Source organism: Ambystoma mexicanum, chromosome 6p (genome assembly GCF_040938575.1).
Source record: "Ambystoma mexicanum isolate Mex_15411 chromosome 6p, UKY_AmexF1_1, whole genome shotgun sequence".
Lineage (NCBI taxonomy): Eukaryota > Metazoa > Chordata > Amphibia > Caudata > Ambystomatidae > Ambystoma > Ambystoma mexicanum.
Genome location: NC_090935.1, coordinates 714,584,218 through 714,605,199, shown reverse-complemented (window position 1 = coordinate 714,605,199; position 20,982 = coordinate 714,584,218). Strand labels below are relative to the sequence as shown.

The 20,982-nt window shown below is 45.6% G+C and overlaps 1 protein-coding gene across 4 annotated transcripts in view; it reads right to left on the bottom strand.

Moving 5' to 3' along the window:
• RASA1 (RAS p21 protein activator 1) overlaps window positions 1-20,982 on the bottom strand; it is a 1,760,251-nt gene that overhangs the window by 506,740 nt on the left and 1,232,529 nt on the right. For all 4 annotated transcript variants that reach the window (XM_069627585.1, XM_069627584.1, XM_069627586.1 and 1 more), the window contains exon 21: window positions 1,743-1,810. In XM_069627585.1, the coding sequence (XP_069483686.1) occupies window positions 1,743-1,810 (68 nt within the window). The remainder of the gene's footprint in view (window positions 1-1,742; window positions 1,811-20,982) is intronic.

Sequence of the window (20,982 nt, the reverse complement as noted above, 5' to 3'; positions counted from 1 at the left end):
TAACTTTGGGAATGAGATATTTTGTGCCTCCTTTTTGGACTCCACAGCATGGAACAGGGACTTTTCCATCTCTGCAAAGGTAGAAAGCACTGATCGAGCCAAGGACCTAGGGGGAGTTTTACCACACTTGTGCAGGGCAGTGGCGACTTAGGCGACACTCCATAACAGCCTAAGGAAGCATCGACGCACATCTGCTTTCTTTCGTGTCATAATCAAGGCCCAGGCACCAAAGGCAGCACCACTGTGAATTCAACACCAGCTTCCCACAGTCTTCTATTAAGCAGCTTTTTTAGGTTGCGGAAAATGGTATAGAAGTCATGGGGTGCAGCCAGCTTCAGAAATACCAGCCATGGCGTCACATCCAGCGCCATGGGCATCCACGATTAAGAGGAAGAAAATCAATTAAAATTATAAATGTAAAGACTACCGATTAGGACTATTCGGTGCCAGTCGGAAGAGATCTGCTCCGGCAAGCTTGAGATTAGACTGCTCCCTGCGCCTGGAACCTCATGTAGAAAAGAATTGACTGTGCGCTCAGTAAACTGTGTTTGAGAAATTGGTACCTGTAAATATTGTTGAAAAGTGATATATGATATGGCATTTATAACACGCCTATAGACAAGTGTTTCAAGTGCAATTTACTGAACATATACAGAAGGCAAACACTGCTAGTAAAGCCTATGGGGGTATCCATTTGGACAATGGATGGGGTGCCATGTGCATTTTGTGAAAATACCAATGTTCGGTGACCCTTCTTGGTGATCAATTCATGCAAGATGCTGAGACCACTGGCAAATGAAAGGGTTACGACTCCAAATTTGCAGGCCTACTGTGAGAGACCTCCATTTGTTACCGTTTGTATCAAGAATGAGGAAATGATTAGCTTGCTGATGGAGAGAATGCACCGTCAGCGGCGGATTCACAAGAAAGTTGAGTCGATCAGAGAGGAAAGAGGTCAGCCAGGCCAGAGCCTGATCAGTGATTCCCAGGTCATCACGGAGACGGTTGAGCAGGATGGTATGGTTGACCGTGTCGAAGGCAGAAGAGAGATCGAGGAGGACGAGGACAGAGGGAATGTTAGAGTCAAGGTTGGAGAGCAGATCTTCACAGATGTTCAGGGGAGCAGTTTCTGTGCTTCTGGCAGCTCTAAAGCCAGACTGGTGGTCATGGAGACAGCCAAGAGAATTGGAATGCTGTTCCCAGTTTTAGACCATGTAAAAGGGGCTTGGACATAAGGCATCTGCCTTACAATATGGTATTTTAATGCTGCTTAGATGTACACAAAAACAAACGTGTTGGTGCTTCACTGCTGCAGATTCTTGTCATTCCAGAAGGGCTATGATAAAGTCTGATTGAGGAGGATCGCTTCAAAAATAACTAAGGAACTATGACCTACAAACTAAACGTAATTCTGGAACTCCCATTTTGGGGTTTAACACAACTGGTGCTTTATGTGCAATAATACCTTGCTATTTTTCTGTGACTGCATTAGAAAGGATCCTTGAAAAAATATACCAGCAGGGGATGCACTCTTAGCTGGTAACTTAAACCTATTGAGAGGTTTGTGCCGGGGGCAGTTCTACGAGGTCCATCAGCTTCAGAGTACAAATGCCTTTACAGATGACCATTGCTTTAAAAAGCACACAAATTCTAACAAATTATCATTTGCTCAAACAAAACAAAATATTTACCACAAAAAGTCACAATTTAAAGAAATATTTGTAAATTGGAAGTCTACTTACCAGAGATAATATTAAACATTCTTGGGTTCAGGATTGCAGGACAGATCAATCGCAAAAACACAAAACCACTAGAAAAAAAAAAGTAAACATTACTCACCATTGTGACTCTTGCACTGGTAATCAAGTTTTCCATCCTCCAGACTACCAATTCTGGCTTGGCAGAAATCATTTTGAGAAAAAAAGGAGTGTTTGCAGTGATTGTCTGATCACAGGTTCCAACCCCTATGCACCCGCCTGGTCACTGAACCTTAGTCCTTTTCACTTCACTACTCTGAAATCTAAACCAGAGCAAGGGGTTACTATTGTCATGAAGAAGGGGTCTATGGGGGAGGTTAAGCACCATCAGTACAGGCGCCACACTGTACATTATTTGTACTTACTGGTGCCTCCGGTCTTCCTTTCTCCAGATTCACTGGGAAGATTAGTCTGATAGGGGAAGACCGCCTACATATTATTCCAACAAATCAAAAGCGTTGCTCAGAAGGACTTGTAGTGAACATCCATCGTAATGTGTGTCGATAACAGGAAGCTACTAAAGACTCTTAGCTGTTCCTGAAAAGAGCACAACTTTAGCTTTAAACTAGCACTGCAAAATATGGGAATTCATCCACTAAGCAATGAAGGCCTTTTGAGCCTTCTTGCCAGGGAATAACCACATTATGTTAGTAAAAACCTGTTTGTAGAATACATATCCCTTATTAAATAAAAGGTAGAGTTTAAGGGATTTGCATACATCTAGGTTATTCAGACTTCTCAGTCTGGAGTTGGATCTTTTTGAAATTATGTCTTAAAGGAAGACATGCCCATTTCCTGATCTACTAAAGAGAGACTACGGTTTGAAGAGAGAGAAAAGGGGCTGCAATCCCTAAATCGCATAAAAGAAGAGGAACCAAAAGGCTAACTTGCATGTCACTAGATTATGCTCACTGGTGGCTGCTGATACAAAAGAGTTATGAGAACATTTTTATTTAAATGCCAAACTGGGCAGGATTTCTTGATCAAACCTATTTATTGGATGGGTGAATTACAGATGCAAGCAAAAGGGGAAATCACATTAAGTATTTCACCAACAGTGCAACTTGTAACTTTCATCAAAACCATTAATACAACTCCAGTTCCTTTACAATACTTGATCCACCACTTCAGGTAGTGTGTTACGACCACAAAAACAGTGTCTCCAAATAACTGGTGAGGCGAGAATGTAAGTGGCGGAGGGAGGCAGTAAAACAATGATAGTTGGAACATACTGCTACGAACCACTATATGTGTGAACACGAACATCTTTGAAGGCGATGTTCAACTACATTTAACTTGTATATGTTACTCTCTGATCTAACCCAGATTAAAGCCTTCCTTGGGACATTCCTTCTTCATGAGAACACAAGCAACCTTAAACAGGATTAGGCCTCAATGGGCATCCATGGTGGGGTGTAGCTTGGGCATACATGCCAACCCTCCCGATTTAGGTGGGAGACTCCCAATTTTTTGATTAAAAGACCTTCTCTTTTTTTTACATACTCTGGACTCAAATAATGCAATCCCCAATGTTCTCCCGCTTTCTCTGGCAAAATCTCCCTCCCAAGTGCTCGAGAATGTTGGCATGTATGCTTGGGTCTCTAGGCAAAAGAATACATGGCTGGGCCAAGCTACATATCACTGATGAGACCCAACAGGGCTGAAACATGCCTGGGGTGGTGTGTGTTTCCATGCAGAGGACATGGCCTAGCCGTTCAGGCTGAAATTCTCCCATTGGCGGCATTAATAATACCGATTTGTATATGGCTGGTCTCTCGACATCTATGATTCAGAAAGGCAAAAAAAGTGGTGTTGAAAGATGCCCACATCAATGCCAGGGACGAATACTACCCCCACCATCCTTCACATTTGTTAGGCACTTTCCTACACACCATATTATCCATTTGCAGATTTGGAGCGTAAATGGGTATACTGTGTGAGTTTGAGGGGTTTGAGGGAGAGTGTAGCTGGGGTGGCAATACGTCACTGGCGCTCAACTCTCTGGGACTTTCCCACCCTTCACCTTGGGTGTTGGTGTTCTTCAACCATTTCTGTGGACCCCAGGGGATAAGAGGTTCATAGGATGCATGGGCTGGGTTTGAACATGCATGGCCTTAACTAGCTACATTAACAGGACTGGTTAAGTACCAGTTTACAATTGAGATGACTGGCCCCAGCGCCCAGCAGATACAACCATAGGCCCATCCCCTGAAGGTGGGTGCGCAATGTGAGACTCCTTCTTTAATGGGAAAGGAGCATCTCATCAAAGCCCAGAATTGCTAGTCCTTGCTTTGACAAGTGAGTACCAAAAACATGAGCTCTCGCCCGAAATGCTGGTTTAGGCTCTACCTAAAGCCACTCTGGTGGCTAGTCCATAGATAGGTTAACGGAAGAGCAGATAAAGAGGATTGGAACCCCATATATAGATGCGTGTGAATCAAGATCTTGAACGCAGCTGGTGCCAAATTTCTACCTTCATGTGATTATCAACTCCAGAGAAGAGACTTCTGTCACACCTAAAAATGTCAACACACAAGGGGGAAATATGTCCCTTGGAAGAATTGATGATTGGTGCTTGCGCAAGGACTGAAGCTCGTCACGTCTCTCCTTCGATTTTTATGGCTGAGTGGGAGTGATTCTTAGAGCGCAAACCAGCATGTGTTCGCGTGCCCCGACACTCCTGACTAATCCCAGTACATATAACATGGTGCACATTTCCATTTCTGGGCAAGCACCAACAGTAGCCCTTAATGGAACCTCAAGACACGTTTTAGAAAGTTAGCCCATGAGAGAACCTCAGGCTGGATGGACATGGTATTGGGTCTCCATAGAACACAAGATCTGGACTCCATTACGACACAATGTGGGGGGGCCATGGTGTTAATACAGTGCGTACCTTGGGGTTTTCCCAAAGCTGTGGGTCCATTTGTTAGTGCACAAACTCTCGCTCAAAGACCCCTTGCCCGATTGGTTCTAACTAAACAAACCGTCCTGGCAATACCCTGTCAGAGCCAAGGATGGTTTATTGACCCGAGGCTTCATGAATTTCTACTGCTCCTGAGCTAAGCAGTCTTGGATTTATGTTTGAGGAGTGAAAGCAAAAATGGACAACCAAAGACGATGCTCCAAGTGTGTATTCTGACTGTCGTTTTAGTGCTCTGGCATTAAAAACAGAGCCAATGCGTGAAAGCTTTTGACTCAAGCTTTTTCACATACACTTACTCACTAATAGAAGGAATAAGAGGGATCCAGGGACAAGTCCAGTAGTCAACAGTTAGGGGTATTCAGAGAAAGGAAGTGTCCAACTACAAGCTTGGAAAGGAAAGTAAAACCACCACCAGCTGAAAAAAGGACCAAGGTTCAGGGAGCCGTCGGGTGCATAGCAATGTACGGAATCAAACTCACTTTTACAAAATGAATCCAGCTTGCCAATGACCAATAACTAGTGTGCTTTATGGACCAACACTCTGGGAACGTTAATGAGTCTGGTGGATGGGAGAGTGGACATACCAGTACCTTTATGTTTAATGGGGAAGGGGACCGACATGCAGCGTTTTAAAATTGGTGCAATACAAAAAACAGATATATAATGAAAAACAAAGTAGATCATGAAAAACAAAAAGACAAGCAGTTTATACATACACTATGCAGTACTAATGTCAATATATCGTCTTTTTAATTATTTCTTACTACCATAGATGGGTGGGGGGGGGGAGACAGAAACTTACTCATATGCAATTGAAGTATCCCATGGAGATTCATTACTAAAATAGTGTTTACCAACAGGTAAAACATACTTACACTGCAGTCTTATCCAATACCTCACAACAGTGAAGCTCTCAAAATTAGATAAGAAAAGGAAATCATTTTTTGGATAACTCAAATTAGAGCTGAATCTTGGACAAAGCTGGCATTAGATATTATAACAGGTAGGGAATAAGTGACTATTTTCAAATATGCATAAACCTGTAGCCATGCATCATAAAGTTAGACCCATCTAAAAGTAGGCAGGGATGGTGTAGCTCTGTTGCACAGTACCTGGACACCTACAAATTGGGCCAGGATATTCAGGTGGCTGCCCTCCAGAAGCTGGTGAGGTCAGATTAGAAGTCATAATCCATTTAGTAATGCTGCAACTAGAGATTGCAATTTCCTAAGAGTCCAACTTTGAACATTTATGGAAAATAGTTAAGTCAGTGTAACATGGTACATGGTAAACCCTGACTCGTAAGGCACCCTTTCTTTCTTAAAAGTGTGCTTCCTCAACAAATTTATATTTTATTTTGACAATTTATATAGTGCATCGAAACCCAAAAGGTGATTAGGGCAATGTATAAACTATCAAACACACTGAAAAACAATAAAAGAAATGGAATACAAAAAAACGCATCATACACAAAAAGAAAGCTGAAAAGAAATTGCATCTAGTATAAGCCACACACTAAGATGTGTTTTTAAACCATTTCTTGGGGATAATAACTAAGGGGTCCTATGTGAACAAAATAATTAATGGCCAGGCACGGTTTTCTTCTGAGTCCACTGCACGCTCCAGTTAAACAAATCTGTTTTATAATATAAATAAACATGCGTACCACATTTTACACTGCTCCAGTTTTGATCTACCGCCATTATGCGATTTATGCAAACCAAAGCGTGTCGGCTACATCATCAATGGAAAGGATGTGGCAAGAAAATCAGTTTTGACAAGGCTCTTTTTCTCTGGTACATCTTTTCTATGTATACAGAGCCTAGGATGTCCACATACCCCCAGTTGCAGCCAGTCAAAACATTCACACAAAGAAAATGTTGAATTTTCTTACCAATCTTTATATGAATAGTATGGCGGAAAAATGAGGAATCTGTGGGAGAAATAAAGTACCCACCAGAAAGAACATTAACAAAGCCTCATCTTTGAAAGACTCCCAAAGTCATGCTGATCGGCGGAGGGAAGATTGCAAGGAAGACCATCTACATCTGTATAAAATTCTATTTGGAGATTGTTTGGAAGTTGCTCCTCTCTCCCGGGTCCCGCAAAGTCCAAGAAAACCTGGTATTCCAAGCAAAATGTTTTCGTCCTGGCCACAAAGAGACGTACAGTACTTTTGGAGTCCAACCTATGGGCATTCTCCTCTTCCCTCGACCGGTATCTAGGGATTAGGGGTGGGGGATTTGGTAGGGGGCAATGTAAGGAGGTCCTTTTTTTGAAGGTGAAATTCTAAAGCAAATTGGAAAGAAAAGAAGGTCTGACTCTGAAATGAGCATTTTCCTTTGGAGAACACTAAGAAGAACACATTACTTACCTCTTGGTAGTGTTCTTTCTGATGGACGTTTCTCCCACAGATTACTCATCTATGAAATGCATCTCCCAGTGCTAGCTGCTATTTGGAATCTTTATCCACCACCTACAGCATAGTGCGGCTCCGCCTGAGGCCTCTATATGCGCCGCACCAGACATGACATCGGAGCCAGTATATGTAGAGGCTCCGCACCCTGTGACCTCAGTTCCAACCTTTTTCCCTATCACGCTGAAGCTAAGGGACCGCAGAACTAAGTGCACTAGCAACTTCAAGAGAACAGGTAGGGAGGAATGTCCATCAAAAAGAACATTACCGAGAGGTAAGTAATTTTTTCTTCTAATGGACTCCTTCCTTCCACTGATTCCTCATCTAAAATAGACTCCCAAACCAGTACAATGACTTGGCGGCGGGTAGCGAGGACAACACTTATACCAAAAAACTCTGAAGAACAGCTCTGCCAAAAATAGCGTCCTGACCAGACAGAATCCAAGCAGTAATGCAAACAAGTGCAAGGAAGCCCGATTAGCAACTATCAAGAACAGGCATTCCGCGTTGCAGAGCCGAGGTGGCGGCAAACCCTCTGGTGGATAGCGCCCTGAGATCCTCAGGGACCTCATTGCCAGACAGATCCTAACATTCTGAGATGCAGAAAATGATGCAAGAAAGGGGTTAACAGCCCTGCCAGCACTTGTCCGAGAGAGGGCCTTAAACTTGAGGGCCCGCACCAGATTCAGCTGATGGAAACGCTTCTCTGCCCAAGGATGAGATAGAGGAAAAGAAAAGAACCAGGCAGATGGATCTTTTGAGAGATGGAAATCAGAAAGCTGGAAGGTATAACTCTGAACACAGCCTTTTCCTTGGAGAAAATCAAGTAGTGAGGATTAACGGACAAAACCTGGTGCTCATTCACCCATCTAGCCAAAGTGATGGCAACCTATAAAATCACATTAAGGATGAGCAGCCTTAAAGATCAAGAATGAAGGCGCTCAAACGGAGCACTCATTAAAAACGTCAACATTAAATATAAATTCCACACCGGAACAAACGAGCATGGGGAAAACATATTGGAAAGACCACTCAGGAATTTAATGACAGTGGGGAACGTGAAAAAGAAGCCATGCTACAGGGTGACCTTGAAGACCGAAGTGACTGCAAGAAAAGCCTTCTCTGTATAAAACAGGGTGCAAGTAAAAGCATCCAGATCAGTCAAAAACCTTTGCTACCTGCAGGCACAAATAGATTTGGTGGCTGGTCCCGTAGTAGAGAGGAGCATGTCCAGAACGTCATCCAACAAATCCCACTCCTTATAACTCAATCTTTCAGCAGCAAGGCATGAAGGTTCAGAATGTGGAGGTTCGCGTGCAGGACACTCCCCTCCGATGGGGGAGAGGAGGTCTGTTCTCTGCAGAAGACATCAGGTAGGGCAGGTGACCATGTCCAGCAACTCCGGGTACCAAGTTCTGTAGGCCCAGTTTGGAGTGATAAAGATCATCTTGGACCCGAACAGATGCAGTCTCCAGAGAGCCAGCGGAATGATGGAGATCGGCGGGAACACAAAGAGTAGGTTGAAGTCCCACTCGACTGTCAAGCTGTCCTTCCAGAACTTCCCGACAAGCAAACTTGCTGGAGCAAAACCTCCTCACTGGCTGTTCACACTGGAAGCAAAGAGATCCACTTGGGGAGTACCCCAGCGGGAGAACAATCTCGTCCAGAACTTCCTGGCATAGCTCCCACTTGAGGGAGGCTTATCAAGGTCTGCTCAGTGCATCCGCTAGAACCTTTTTGTAGGGAGAATTCTCAGAAATGTGTTAATTGCCTTCTACTTTAGAGACCCTGAGCTCTTGTGCTGGACGTTAGGACTTTTTACCTCATGTAATTTTGATGTGATTTAATGTCCGTGTTTCTTTTGACTTTGGAGTCCGACAAACTTCATAGGCATCATCTTTACATTGTGTCACACAGCACCTTGAGTGCAGTGGCACAGGGAAGTCTCTTAGATTTCCCAAAGGTTTAAATACCGTCTCTTGGTGAAACTACTGTTTCCAAGAGCAGTAAAGTGAAATTGACTTTACTTACATTTTATAACTTTCTAGACCAGCACACACTATCTTACCATAGGGTGCTGGAAGGGTCACTTAGTATCCCCTTTGTCTAGCTTCTCATGTAACATTTTTATGTTACCCTTCCTATAATTAATGGCTGGTGACAGTGGTTTACTTTTTACTACCATTGTGTGTTTTTATCGTGGGCTGCCATCGCAGCCACAGTAAGGCACCCATGGGCGCCCATTTCGTCAATAGGGTTCCAGTCTTTTTTCACCATTTCTTGTCAGGCAAGGTGTCTTTGTTTTGTCCTTGGCAGATTCACGAGTGAAGTCTGCCTCTGACACCAGTATGTCTGGCATGGGCAGGAAGTGAGGGAGGTGCCCGAAACTCCCTGTGCTTAATCCTTTTGGTTACAGGAATGCACTCAAAGGTGTTTGGCCGGCTGGCTGTCCGGCAAGGACAGCCCCCCTGCTGCGTGATTGACAGCTAGGCTGGAATGAATGGGAGAAACCTGCATAAAAGGTGAGGCTTTTTGGCTTGGAAAGCAGAGTTGACCACTGGACTAAAGGAATACGAAGTAGAACTTAGAATAAACGCCTGCTGCAACTCTTGGACCGTTGGTTTGCCCGGTGAAGCCCTACTGCTGTGCTGAAGCTCTGAATTCGCCTTGACTAGAGAAGCCCTGAAAGTACGACTTCTCCCTTTGAATTGGTGGAACCAATCAACTCCAAAGTAAGCTCGTCTGGCCATCCTCTCGAAGCTGGTTGCATTTCCACTGTAATTGCCGCTGGAACCGAAGAGCCCGGGAGAGGAACACCAGGTTGTGTGCGTTGCTTTGAAGTCAGACCCAAGCGCTAGGAAGATCCTCTGGACTTCCCTGATGCAGGACTGACCAAGCCTGAGCCACCTCAACAGAGTGCTGAACCCCAGAAGCGAGGAAAGTCTGGAGTGGTATCTGAGAACCGCAGCTTTGCTATTTGCTGTCAGACGCGAGGATCTGAAAAACCAAAGAACCGCTGAATTGAAGTTTGCCCATTGTTGCCGCTTACCGTCCCATTGCAGAGCAGGAGTCCCCAGACGTCCCCTCTCTTGTCCCCACGACTGAGGCCCAGGAACAACAACATCTGCAGAGCTGCAAAGGAACAGAAGCCAGCTGGAACCATTTCCTCTAACCAGAGGTACTGTAAAGTGTAAGAGAACTTACCTCTTGTTGTGTAGCCTTACTTGCTCTCAGTTGAGACCTATCTTGGTTACCTTGCAGAGTTGCTAAAGCTTTGCCCTTCACAAGCCTCCAAGCTTGTGGGCCCTCAAGTGTTCTATTTTTCTACAACCATTTCTACAAACATTGTGCAAGTCGTTTTACCTACCTGAAAAGAAGATCTTCAGCTCTGCTTGACATTGTGCGTTTAACATTGGCTGTCCTGGATCCCTGAGAGACACCCCTCTTTACCTCTGGCTTTGTGCTTTGGAAGGTGTTGAAAAGTACTTGCTCGTTTCTGAACTATTTGTTAACCTTTCTTTTATTTCTCTATTCTATCTTTTTCACCTAACTCAGCATTGCTCTGAATGTACCAGTGATAAATCAATGTCCACAGTGCCTTAGCTATTTAAGTCCCCTGAGGGTATAGGAAGTGTCTGTGCGCCACCCCAAATGGGTGTCATTTGATTTAGAGAAACTGAGTGTGTTTTTTTAAGTATATTTAAGTGTTACATGTTTTGCTCCCTTTCTGAAGAAGGCTTATATAACTGAGTGGGAAATAAATTAATAATTGTTTTATCAACAAACACTTACACTTAAGTGTAAGTGTTTATTTGGATAACTGTACTGTGAAACTCTGTCACAACATTACTGCTCACATTGACCCCTCTTCAGATGAGCCTGGCTGCTCGGCCACACTACCAACCTGTGTAGTTCAGACTTATACCAAAGGTTAGGTCCCTATTGCCAGGAGATCAAGGTTATTGTAGTGCACCCAAAGGGTACTGCCTACAATCTTGCCTAACAGTTCTCCTTGCAGATGTAGCGCAGAGGCACGCTGTTCTCCGGAGCCCATAACCACACAGCAATGCTTCTCTGCACAGGGGCAAAGAGCCCACACCACCACACTTGTTGAGGTAATGTGATGGCCCTCAGTGCAAGCAGACTGATGTGTTCCCAGAAGTCTGATGGGGACCCCAGTCCGCTCACTGTAACGACTTGGAGGTGAGCGCCCCAGACCTTCAGGCACTCATTTGTAACTAGAGTCGTTTGTGTCCAAGGTTGATGAGAAAACGACCACTTTAGGAGTTTGTCCTTCACGATTTACCACACTCAGACCAGAAGAAAGTCTGAACTTACTCCCTGTGAGCACTGTGAGCTCAGAAGCCTCTACAGCGACCTTTGGCACTACCAAGATGCATGGCACCATGAGACCCAGCAAGTGCAGACAAGCTGAGTGTCGAACCGTCACCTGAGGTTGGAAAACCTGGACCATCTTGAAGATGTTACCCACTGTCCTCGGGTGGGAAACCTCAACCCAGGTAAGTGTCCTAAGAATTCTTGAAGCTCAGGGGGAAGCCTAAGCTGTGTAGTAGGCTGCACGACCGGTACAGGTGGGCCACCGCTAGATCTAGTTTGAGGTCTCGGATGAGTTAGTCGTCCAGGTAAGGAAAGACATGGATGCCTTCCCTCCCGTGGCAAGCTGACACTACTGGTGAAAACCCTGGGTGCCGAGGAAAGGCCAAAAGGGAGGACTTTGAAATGGAAATGACAGTTTCCCCACTTTGAATCTCAGGTACTTCCTGTGCTTCTTGTGGATGGCCACATGAAAGTAGGCATCCTGGAGATCCAGGGAGACTAGCCAGTTGTTCACGTCCAGGGCCTGGAGGATCTGGGCCAGAGTTACCCTCTTGAACTTGTGCAAATAAAAGTCCAGTAGCCACAGATCCAGAATGGGTCTCAGATCTCCATCCTTTGACACCAGAAAGTATGTTGAGTACCAATCCACGCCTCATTCTGAGCAGGGTGCCATTTCTATGGCCCCTTTTGTCAGAAGCAGACTCATCTCCTCCAGTAGGAGAGGTTCCGGAGGAAAGGGATGTGAAAAGTTAAGGGCTGGTGGCATGGGGGGGTGGGAGGGGGTGGCCTGGCATTCAAAAGGGAGGCAGTAACCCTGCTGGACGACCTGTCAGGTCCAGGCATCTAAGGTGGTAGTTTTCCATTCCTTGCCAAACAGATCTATTCTTACTCCCACAGGGGACAGATGGTGAAAGTCCACTTTAAAGAGGATTTGCACTGAGGAGGGTACAGTGGAGGTGGAAGTGCCTTCTCTAGGTGCACCCTGGCTCCTATCCCTATGGGACGATTCTGTCCTTGTGTGCCCGATGATGCTTGGCTTCTACCTCTAAGGGCATAAGTGGCAAAGATGCGAAAATACCCCCTCCTGCCTGCCGGGTTCACCAGTCGCTGCATTGCTATGCAGACTGCGATGCAGTTAGCAATGTCCAAAGCGGACTACAGAATCTGGCATGAGGCTTCCTTGTAGTCCTTGATGAGGACCTAAAAGCCTTCCCACATCTCTCCTCTGGGGATGTGCTCAATACAACTTGGTCATATCTGACCACAGGCCATGGAAAACGTGGCCAAAGTGCTAGAGGCATTTACACAACAGAGATCAAGGCTCGAAGAGCTAAAAATCTTTCTACCCCATGAGTTAATCTCTTGCTAATTATGTTGGGGGGCACAGATGGAAAAAAGGGGTTTTAAGGTTTGCCGTATTGGCCCATACCACCAAAATTACATGGGAAGCATAGGCAGAAAGGAACAAGGGTTCAGAAGGAGACGGCATGTGCATCTTGGCTAGGTCGCGGTCCACCGTGAGAACCCAATCTGGTTTGGCCCACAGCTCCACCACTGGCCCCCCCCTTACTGCCCGATTGAAAGGCAATAAAGTCTCCTTTTCAGGACCCTCGTTGAGGATGTCAATCCGATCGTATCGCACCTTTGGAAGAGAAGGAACAAGCACCCCTAAGATGTTGACCACCTTCAACATCAGGTTCGAAAAAGTGGCCTGTGGCTTGTCTAACACTGTCGAGGTGTCTAGGCCACTTGTCTCCTGCAAGTCGGGCACCAGGTCCACCAAGTTGCCCAGTTTCCCTGTAAAACTTCTCTGGGAAGTTTCTGATTTCCCTGGGGTGGAAGGGTTGCAGACCGAAATGGACAGGATTCACTTCCTCAGCATAAATGTCCTCTAACTGGGACATATGTGCCCTTCAGGGAAGCTGGAGGAACACTTTCGTGACTCAGACGGCACTGCTGGACAGGGACCAGATGTCAGGGGACCGGCGTCCGGAGACGTAACAGTGTACCACATTGCAGCGATCTTGGCATGTCTCATTGTGGTGTCCCTGTCGGCTCTTCCAAACGCTGTGTGATCCATCGGATTGGCTGAAGTAGTATGACCCGAAGCAGACTGTGCCCATGACGTGACCTTGTCATCAGAGCCACTGGGCCTTAGAGAAGACGCCGATCATCATCTTCCTGAATGCCTTCCATTCCTCTGGGCTAGAAGATAGTGTGGGAAAAGGTACCTGAGGGGCCTCTTCCCATCGGCTGTCCTTGGAGTGGTGGCTCCTCTTCGTCAAAGAAGAACGATGCCTCAAAGAACTGCTAGGGGATCTCGACCTCTTGCGGTACTTCCATTTGTCCTTTCGGGCAGGGGACTATTCTTCAGTCCGTGTCTTTCACCAAGGCAGTAAAGGCATATGCGGTGTGGGTCCGAAACAGACATCTGACGCCCGCAATACACGCAGGGTTTGAACCCCGAATAATTAGTTGGATTCGGCATTGTGGTGAATTTAGGAAACTTTGAAAACAAAATTCGGAATAACGAATAATTGTTGAGAGGTACCCCTAGAGCACCCCGGGTGCGTGGGAAAAAGGAACTGAGGTCCCCGGGCGAAGCGCCTTTATATATACTGGCCCAGATCTTATGTCCAGCAAAGGGTGTGTCGAGACGTCGGGCGAAGCCATGCTGCTCTTCCTTGCAGCGGAAAATTTTGCGAAGAGCAGCTGGTGTTGAGTGATAGATATTACAGACGGGGAGCAAAATTTGCAGTTGCAATTGGCAGTGCGGCTAGTAGGGAATTGAGGCATAACAGTACACCGGTAGATCGGTACAAATACTGTGGGCTCCTTCAATTAGAGACAACCTTTAATTACTTCACAACGGTTTTATGAATTTGAGTCATTTGCAATTAGTTCTGCAATGCACACAGAGGCAGAATTGTGCAGCATGGGTTCTCTTGCAACCTAGGTGGCGTCTGCCAGAGCAGACATGTTTAGCAGATGTGCACTAGAAAACATGATAAGTGGCTGCAAAGCACCTCCTTGCAGGGCTCCAGATGTGACAGATGAGCCCCTTTTGTCTTTTTACAATTTTATTTTCCACCAGCTGTACACTCAGCTAGCATCTTCCAGTGAGTGCCCCACGAAGCATAGCAAACTTATCAGACAAAGCTAGTGACAGCAGGCAGAGGCGCTCTTTGGCTCCAATCAAGATTGGACTCTGCAGTGCACAGACATTGCCTGGTGACCTTAATACGAAGATATGTGTTGTATAAAAATCTTTATTTTAAATGAGTAAACAAAACTCCTTTGTATGAAGCCTCACGTGGGTGGCACCAAAATTTCCCAGGACATAAGCATGCTTCAGTCCTCTATCCTGCAGTTTCGCATTTGTTTGTGGGCCTTCAGGTGGATAGGGCGTCAGGGGGCAATGTGTGGTTGTAGAGGGGGATTGTCCAGGACAGGTACTACTCTGCAGAAGCATCTCATCAAATCACACTGGTTGCTGCCTCCTCACACTCAGGCACCACTCACTGGAGTGTCCAATAGCAGGTTTGTGGCAGTACTCAAGTTGTTGACTCTTCAAAACGTTTGGCGCCCCCTCCTCCTGCTGTCCTCTATGGTGTCACTGTCTGTGTTACCCTTTTCTTTTGGCTCTTCATCTGTTCCACACAGAGTCCCTCTGAAGCAGCATAAGCCACGAGCCTTAGGAAGCCCTACAGGCTCTGGGGAACAGAAATGTTTTGTCTTTTAAGAACCATAATGTTTATGTGTGGAGAGGGATAATTTAGTTACTCCACACCAACAACACAAACACCCAGACATGCAGACCTGGCTATCAACCATGAACTCTGAGGGATTCACACCCAAGCTCACCTCCTGCGCCAAGTTCCTGAGGTTCCACATCGACAAACACCTCTCCTTCAAGACACACATAGCTAAGAACACTCAAGCAGCTTGATATCAGCTCTCCCTCTGGCAGAAAGTCAAGCCCTTCCTCCCTCAAGACAGCTTTATATCCACTATTCAAGCACTGGTCCTATCCCTCCTGGATGGGGGCAAACCATTCCTTGAAGGCCTCCCGTTACCCTCCCTTGTTCCCCTGATAAGAGTCCTACACACGGCAGGACACCTCATGAAGGCTCTACAAACAGATACGACCACATCACCCCGGCCCTCATCGACCTTCAAGTCTTGTTGCATCATATATAAGGCAGTCGCCCTCAAGTCACCCAGCTACCTCATGGAGAAGCTCAACATCTGACAGACAGTGCACCACCAGAAGCCAGGACACATGCAGACTTGAAATCCGCCACTGCAAAAAGGAAAGGACCAGAAAACGAGCTTTCTGTGCCTACGCCCCAAGATTATAGAACCTCCTCCCCATCAGCATTAGATTCACCCCCACGCTCCTACAATTCACAAAAGAACTCAAGACCCACCTCTTCAAAGAATCTCTTCTATACACCAAGGCCATCACGTCACATCTCTCGCCACCTGACTCGCTAGACACCACCCGCCCCTCTCCTCCCGGCCACCCGGCTGAGCTGTATTCCTCCTCTGTGCCCCTCTGTATCCTACCCCCTCCCTGCTGTATATCTGTTCTGTTACCTCTGAAAAGCGCCACGTCCTGCAGCTGCACTCTTGTATACCTCTGTAAAGCGCTCCATTGCTTCTCGAAGAAAGGTCTGCGCTCAATAAATACCATAATAATAACCCAGCTATACTCAGTTTCATGTGATTTCCACTGCAGACATTACTAGTGTTGGGTGAGTAATGTTACAGTGCCAAGCAAATGTCTGTAAGCACATACAATGTGTGTAAAGCAACAGGTTTACTCACTAGTTAATAAAACATTCACACATGCATAGTTGTTCCCAACACTAACATGATGTAGGTATGTGTTCGTTATTTTACTTTTCTGTGACTTTATTTTTCGAACAGTTCCATTTTTTCCACATCACAACATATTTTCAGAATTTCTTTAATCTTACATTTCGGCTTATCCCAGTGGTTGACGTTTAATTGACACTATTTTTCTTAATATTTTGGAGGGATGTTCTATCAGAAATTTTTTTTTAAATAAAAGTATATTGTACTTTAGGATTTTGTAATGAAAGAGTTGACACTGCAGGTGTAAATAAAGAGCCTTTCTTTTCTCCTTTTGTTCTCGGGCAGTAATTGGTCACGTGTGATAAAATGCAGAGCAGCCCAGTACAGCTGTAATTGTATCCATTTTGCAAGGGCCTGTGGCTGCGCCGACCGGTTTGGTTTGGGTTTCATTTGCTGGGTAATCCTTAAGTCTCTCAAGCAGCCTAGCGAGTGCCCGATAAGTAAATACAGTGTTGGTTGGCCTGCAAATGTATGGTAGAATAGCAAACATATAGTTGGAACCAAGCATTTGGCAAATTCGATTCCACTGACTTCCTGTTGGAACTGCTATTCTCAGAGTTGTTTCTGTTTGAAGAACATGCACAATTTGAAATGGTTACCCTGATATTCTTCAGTGAAACTAGCTGTTCAGTATTGTTGAATACAGACTGTGGTGCAAAGGACGGCATTTGCCAATGGACAGTGATTTTGTGTAAAACTCAAAACAAATCAGAATGGGTCTTGCACGACAGATGGGCGTAATTGCAGTGCACACGCCAGTGGCTTTGTGCGTCCGACATTCAGTCAGATTTGGAGAAGATTGCTAGCTGTCCCTTTGCCCTCATTTGCACAATGCACCTCCTTGCTCTTTGCCTTTTCAACTATCCATTTGATTACAGGAAAGGAAGGGCCGCGGGTGTGGTATGTAATCATACAACAAATTAAGCTGTTAGCGGATAGGTCTTGTAGCCTCAGCCAAACCTGCAAGTTCCAGTCTGAACGGTAGACGTTATAGTTGTTATTGTTAGGCAATCAATTTATTGTCAAATGATCAATTTTAGGAGAATGAAAGGCTATGTCAGTCTTTTTTGACATGCAGGTTGGCACCAAGATGGATGCGTGTGATTATCTTGCTGAGATAGCTGTATGGCTTATAGGCTTACTACCGATTTGATAAATATGAAGGCATATGGAACAGTTATGCGGCAAGCAGCAAAAGGCAATAGAAGTTGTGGGTGTAAAGGTGCACGTGCAACTATACATCAGTGATCAAGTTTTGGTGTGCAGTCACTTCTCATCATCTTGTTATGCGCAGCCCTTCATTCCCAAATTCCTCCACAGGCGCTTTGCAGATGGGGCGGTCAAGGGCGTAGCCGAGATAGCCAGCCCTCCTTTCAGAGCACCTAGGCCCCTATCTGTGGTCAGGGAAAAGCGGTTTGCCCAAAGAAGCTTGCCCCTGCCTCTGTACTCATAGGAGGGGAAGGGTTGAATACCCCTGCCTCTGGGGGCACAGGGCTGTTGCTGCTGAACCACCAAACCCAGGGACTAGGCAGCATGATATGATAGTTTATTTATATAGCGCCTTTACACAATGTGTTTCAAAGCGCTTCAAGGCAAGGGAGAGAACAAGGGAAAATGCGATGACATTCTTACAGGCCATGAACTGTAAGGATGTGAAATGAACTACCATACTCGGCTTGACAATATTTCAGATAGAGTAAGAGCTAAGACATAAATAAGGAAGGGAGGGGAGAGGAAGAGTGGAAAGGAAATGGAAACAGTCAGGCGACTACTGTACTAGGCCTGACGACATTTCTGGTAGAGCTGGAGAAAAACAAAAGGTGAGGGAGAGGGGTGCAGAAAGGGAGGGGAAGAACAAACATGAGACTATTGTACTAGTCCTGACAACATTTGAGATAGTACTGGAAGAGGGGGGGGGAGACACAAGTTAGGGGGGGAGAAACATACGAGGTAGCTATCATTCTAGGTCCAGGGACAATTCTGATAGAGTAAATGCATAGAAGAAAGTAAGAGGATGAGGGGAGGAGATAGGAAAAGGGAGAAAGGGAGAGGAGGAGAGAACAGAGAGTAAGCAGTCAGAGTGGAGAAGCAAGAGAGGAGAGCGAATACAATTGCAGAAGTCAGTAGTAACAAATAATGTTGGAAGCCAGGATACAAGATGAAGATGGAAACAGCATGATTCAGGGCCACCATGAGTACAAGATGGAAAGAAGTCCAGCATGAGAGTTGAGAAAGGGTGACGCACTGTTAATCAATGAAGTCCATAAAAGTCAAATCCAGCATTGGCAACAAGATGGTGAAACCAGAATGTATCAGGACAGACTCCTGCAGAAGTAGGCTGGGGAGGGTAGAAGAATCAAGCAAAACAGGCAACACCTGTGTGCGAGAAGGGTGGGGGGCACAAGGGAACATCACGGGGGGCCACAGTCATCCCTTCGCATCGGACGCCCATGATCTAAGAGTTAAGAGCAGGAAGGAAGAGATAGGACTATGGTGGTGGCTGGTGCTTAGGCCAGATGACCTAGATCCACTTGCACCTGCTCCCGCCATCTGCAAAGAAAAAGAGGCAGAAGGATCCTTAAGTAGGGAAATAGAGCGGCAACCAGGAAGGCACCAGGTGGCCGGGGCTGGCTTGCAGTAGGCCTAAGAGGTCTGAAACATCTAGAGGGACTCATCTGACCTTGCCCCAAATTGAGGATTGTTTTGTCCACAACTCTAGTACTAGGACTTCCACTTGCAGGTTTGAAAGGTAGTAGGGCCTCCCTCCGCAGACCTTCATCTAAAATGTCTGCAAATTCGAATTGGACCATTGGTTCGGAAGGGGCCAGCAGTCCTAAAGTTTACACAACTTTGGCCATTAGCCGTTGGAAAGAAGCTTGAGGTTTACAGGACGTCAGTGCAAGCAACATGTCGATCTCAGGAGATGTGTTGAGCACACGTGTCTCCTGTAAATTAGAGGCCAGGTCCATCAAGTCACCAGCTTCCACATAAAACTCCACAGGGAAATCCCCGACTCCTCTAGGGTAGCGGGGTTCAAACCAAGAGGGGATGGGATCACCCTCCTTGTCATAGATGTCATCCATCTTATACAAAAAAGACCCCACAAAAAGCAGAGGGTATTCACAAAGTACTTCGGAGCAGGTGGTGCTGAGGAATACGGAGCTGGCACTGAAGGACCTGTGCCGTAATATGGCAAAGAGCTGCACAGCGAGGGGTCTTCAACAGGGGAGCCACAGCTGAGTACACAGGCATATGGTTGTGGGTCCCCACAAGGTTCTCTGCCTGCTCGTCCGTGAGCGATGGATCCTGACAGTGCCAGGGCCGAAGCGGTTGGCACCTTGGCAAAGATGTGAGGCGAGTGAATATTGTACAATGCGCTTCTCACATATATTTGATAGTTTCAATGCATAGTTCCAATGCACACACGTGGAGCATCTCCACCTGGAAAGAGAAAATCAATATCAGGATAACTATCCAAGGAATATGCAACAATTTGAACTAATAGAATAAGGAAGAAGGATGTTCTACGTTTATAAGGTTGAAATATAGAACCTGATTTAACATTTATGAAGGTCCAGTGAACATTATCACGGTATCTAGTGGATCATCACATGGCATAAGCGACATGGCCATTCAAATTCATACAAATGGTATGTACAGGAACAACCGAACTACCTTCTGGGATACTAAATAAAAGAAAGAATTATAATAGAATATCTAAAACTAACTGACAGTAGGTCACTGTGAAGACACTCTATAGATGGAAATATAAGTGGATACTGGTTCACTATGAAGAAACAATTAGATGTGTGCATAACAGGGAGATACATGCTCAAACAATTGTGATGGAACAATTGTATAATGTGTGCTAATATAACAAACCTACCAATCCTGATATGTGGAAATGTGTGCAAGACAAACATGCTAAACCAAGAATTGTAGACGGACGTGTGTACCAGACAAACTCGCTTTTTTTTTATCATCCAAGGATAGTAAACTCATAACTTGTGTGCAAACTACTGTGCCTTGAGAAAGCCCGGGTACGGGAGAAACAGAAGCATGTGTCTCCAATTGGATAATGTTGGTACAACAGTTCATGGCAATTACATATTAATAAATGTAGAAATAAAGCAATATTTGTTTCTTATATAGAATAGAAACGCTGGATGGTTGTTTCTATAGGTTAAGGGCACTGGTGCTGATGAATCACCTAACTTTCACACATACTACTTTGCAAAGATGTCAGATGTTCTTTAGTTGAAAGACCTCCCATGCCTCCAGAATAGAGGACTAGGTAGGGAATGGTGACTCTGTATCCCCTGAGGAGACATTGGAGCGGTGACCTTTCTTCAAGGAAGAATGATGCTTGGGGGAACTGCAGGGGGGAGCAGGAACTCGTGCCATGTTTCTTCTTTTCTGTATCCTCGCGGACTGGGGAACATCATTTGTTATGATGTTCCGCACGCAGCAACCTCAAACGGGTCCATCTGACATGTTGAAAAAGGTAAAAAAGGTTTGCAACCCTCTCCCGATGGGTGCATCAGCTAACATGACTGGCATTTTTGCGTGTCATGTCCCTTGCCCAGACAGCAGAGGTAAATCACGCGGGCGTCGGAAATGGACATATGTCTTCTGCAGTGACCAAGGTTTGAACCTCGAGGCCT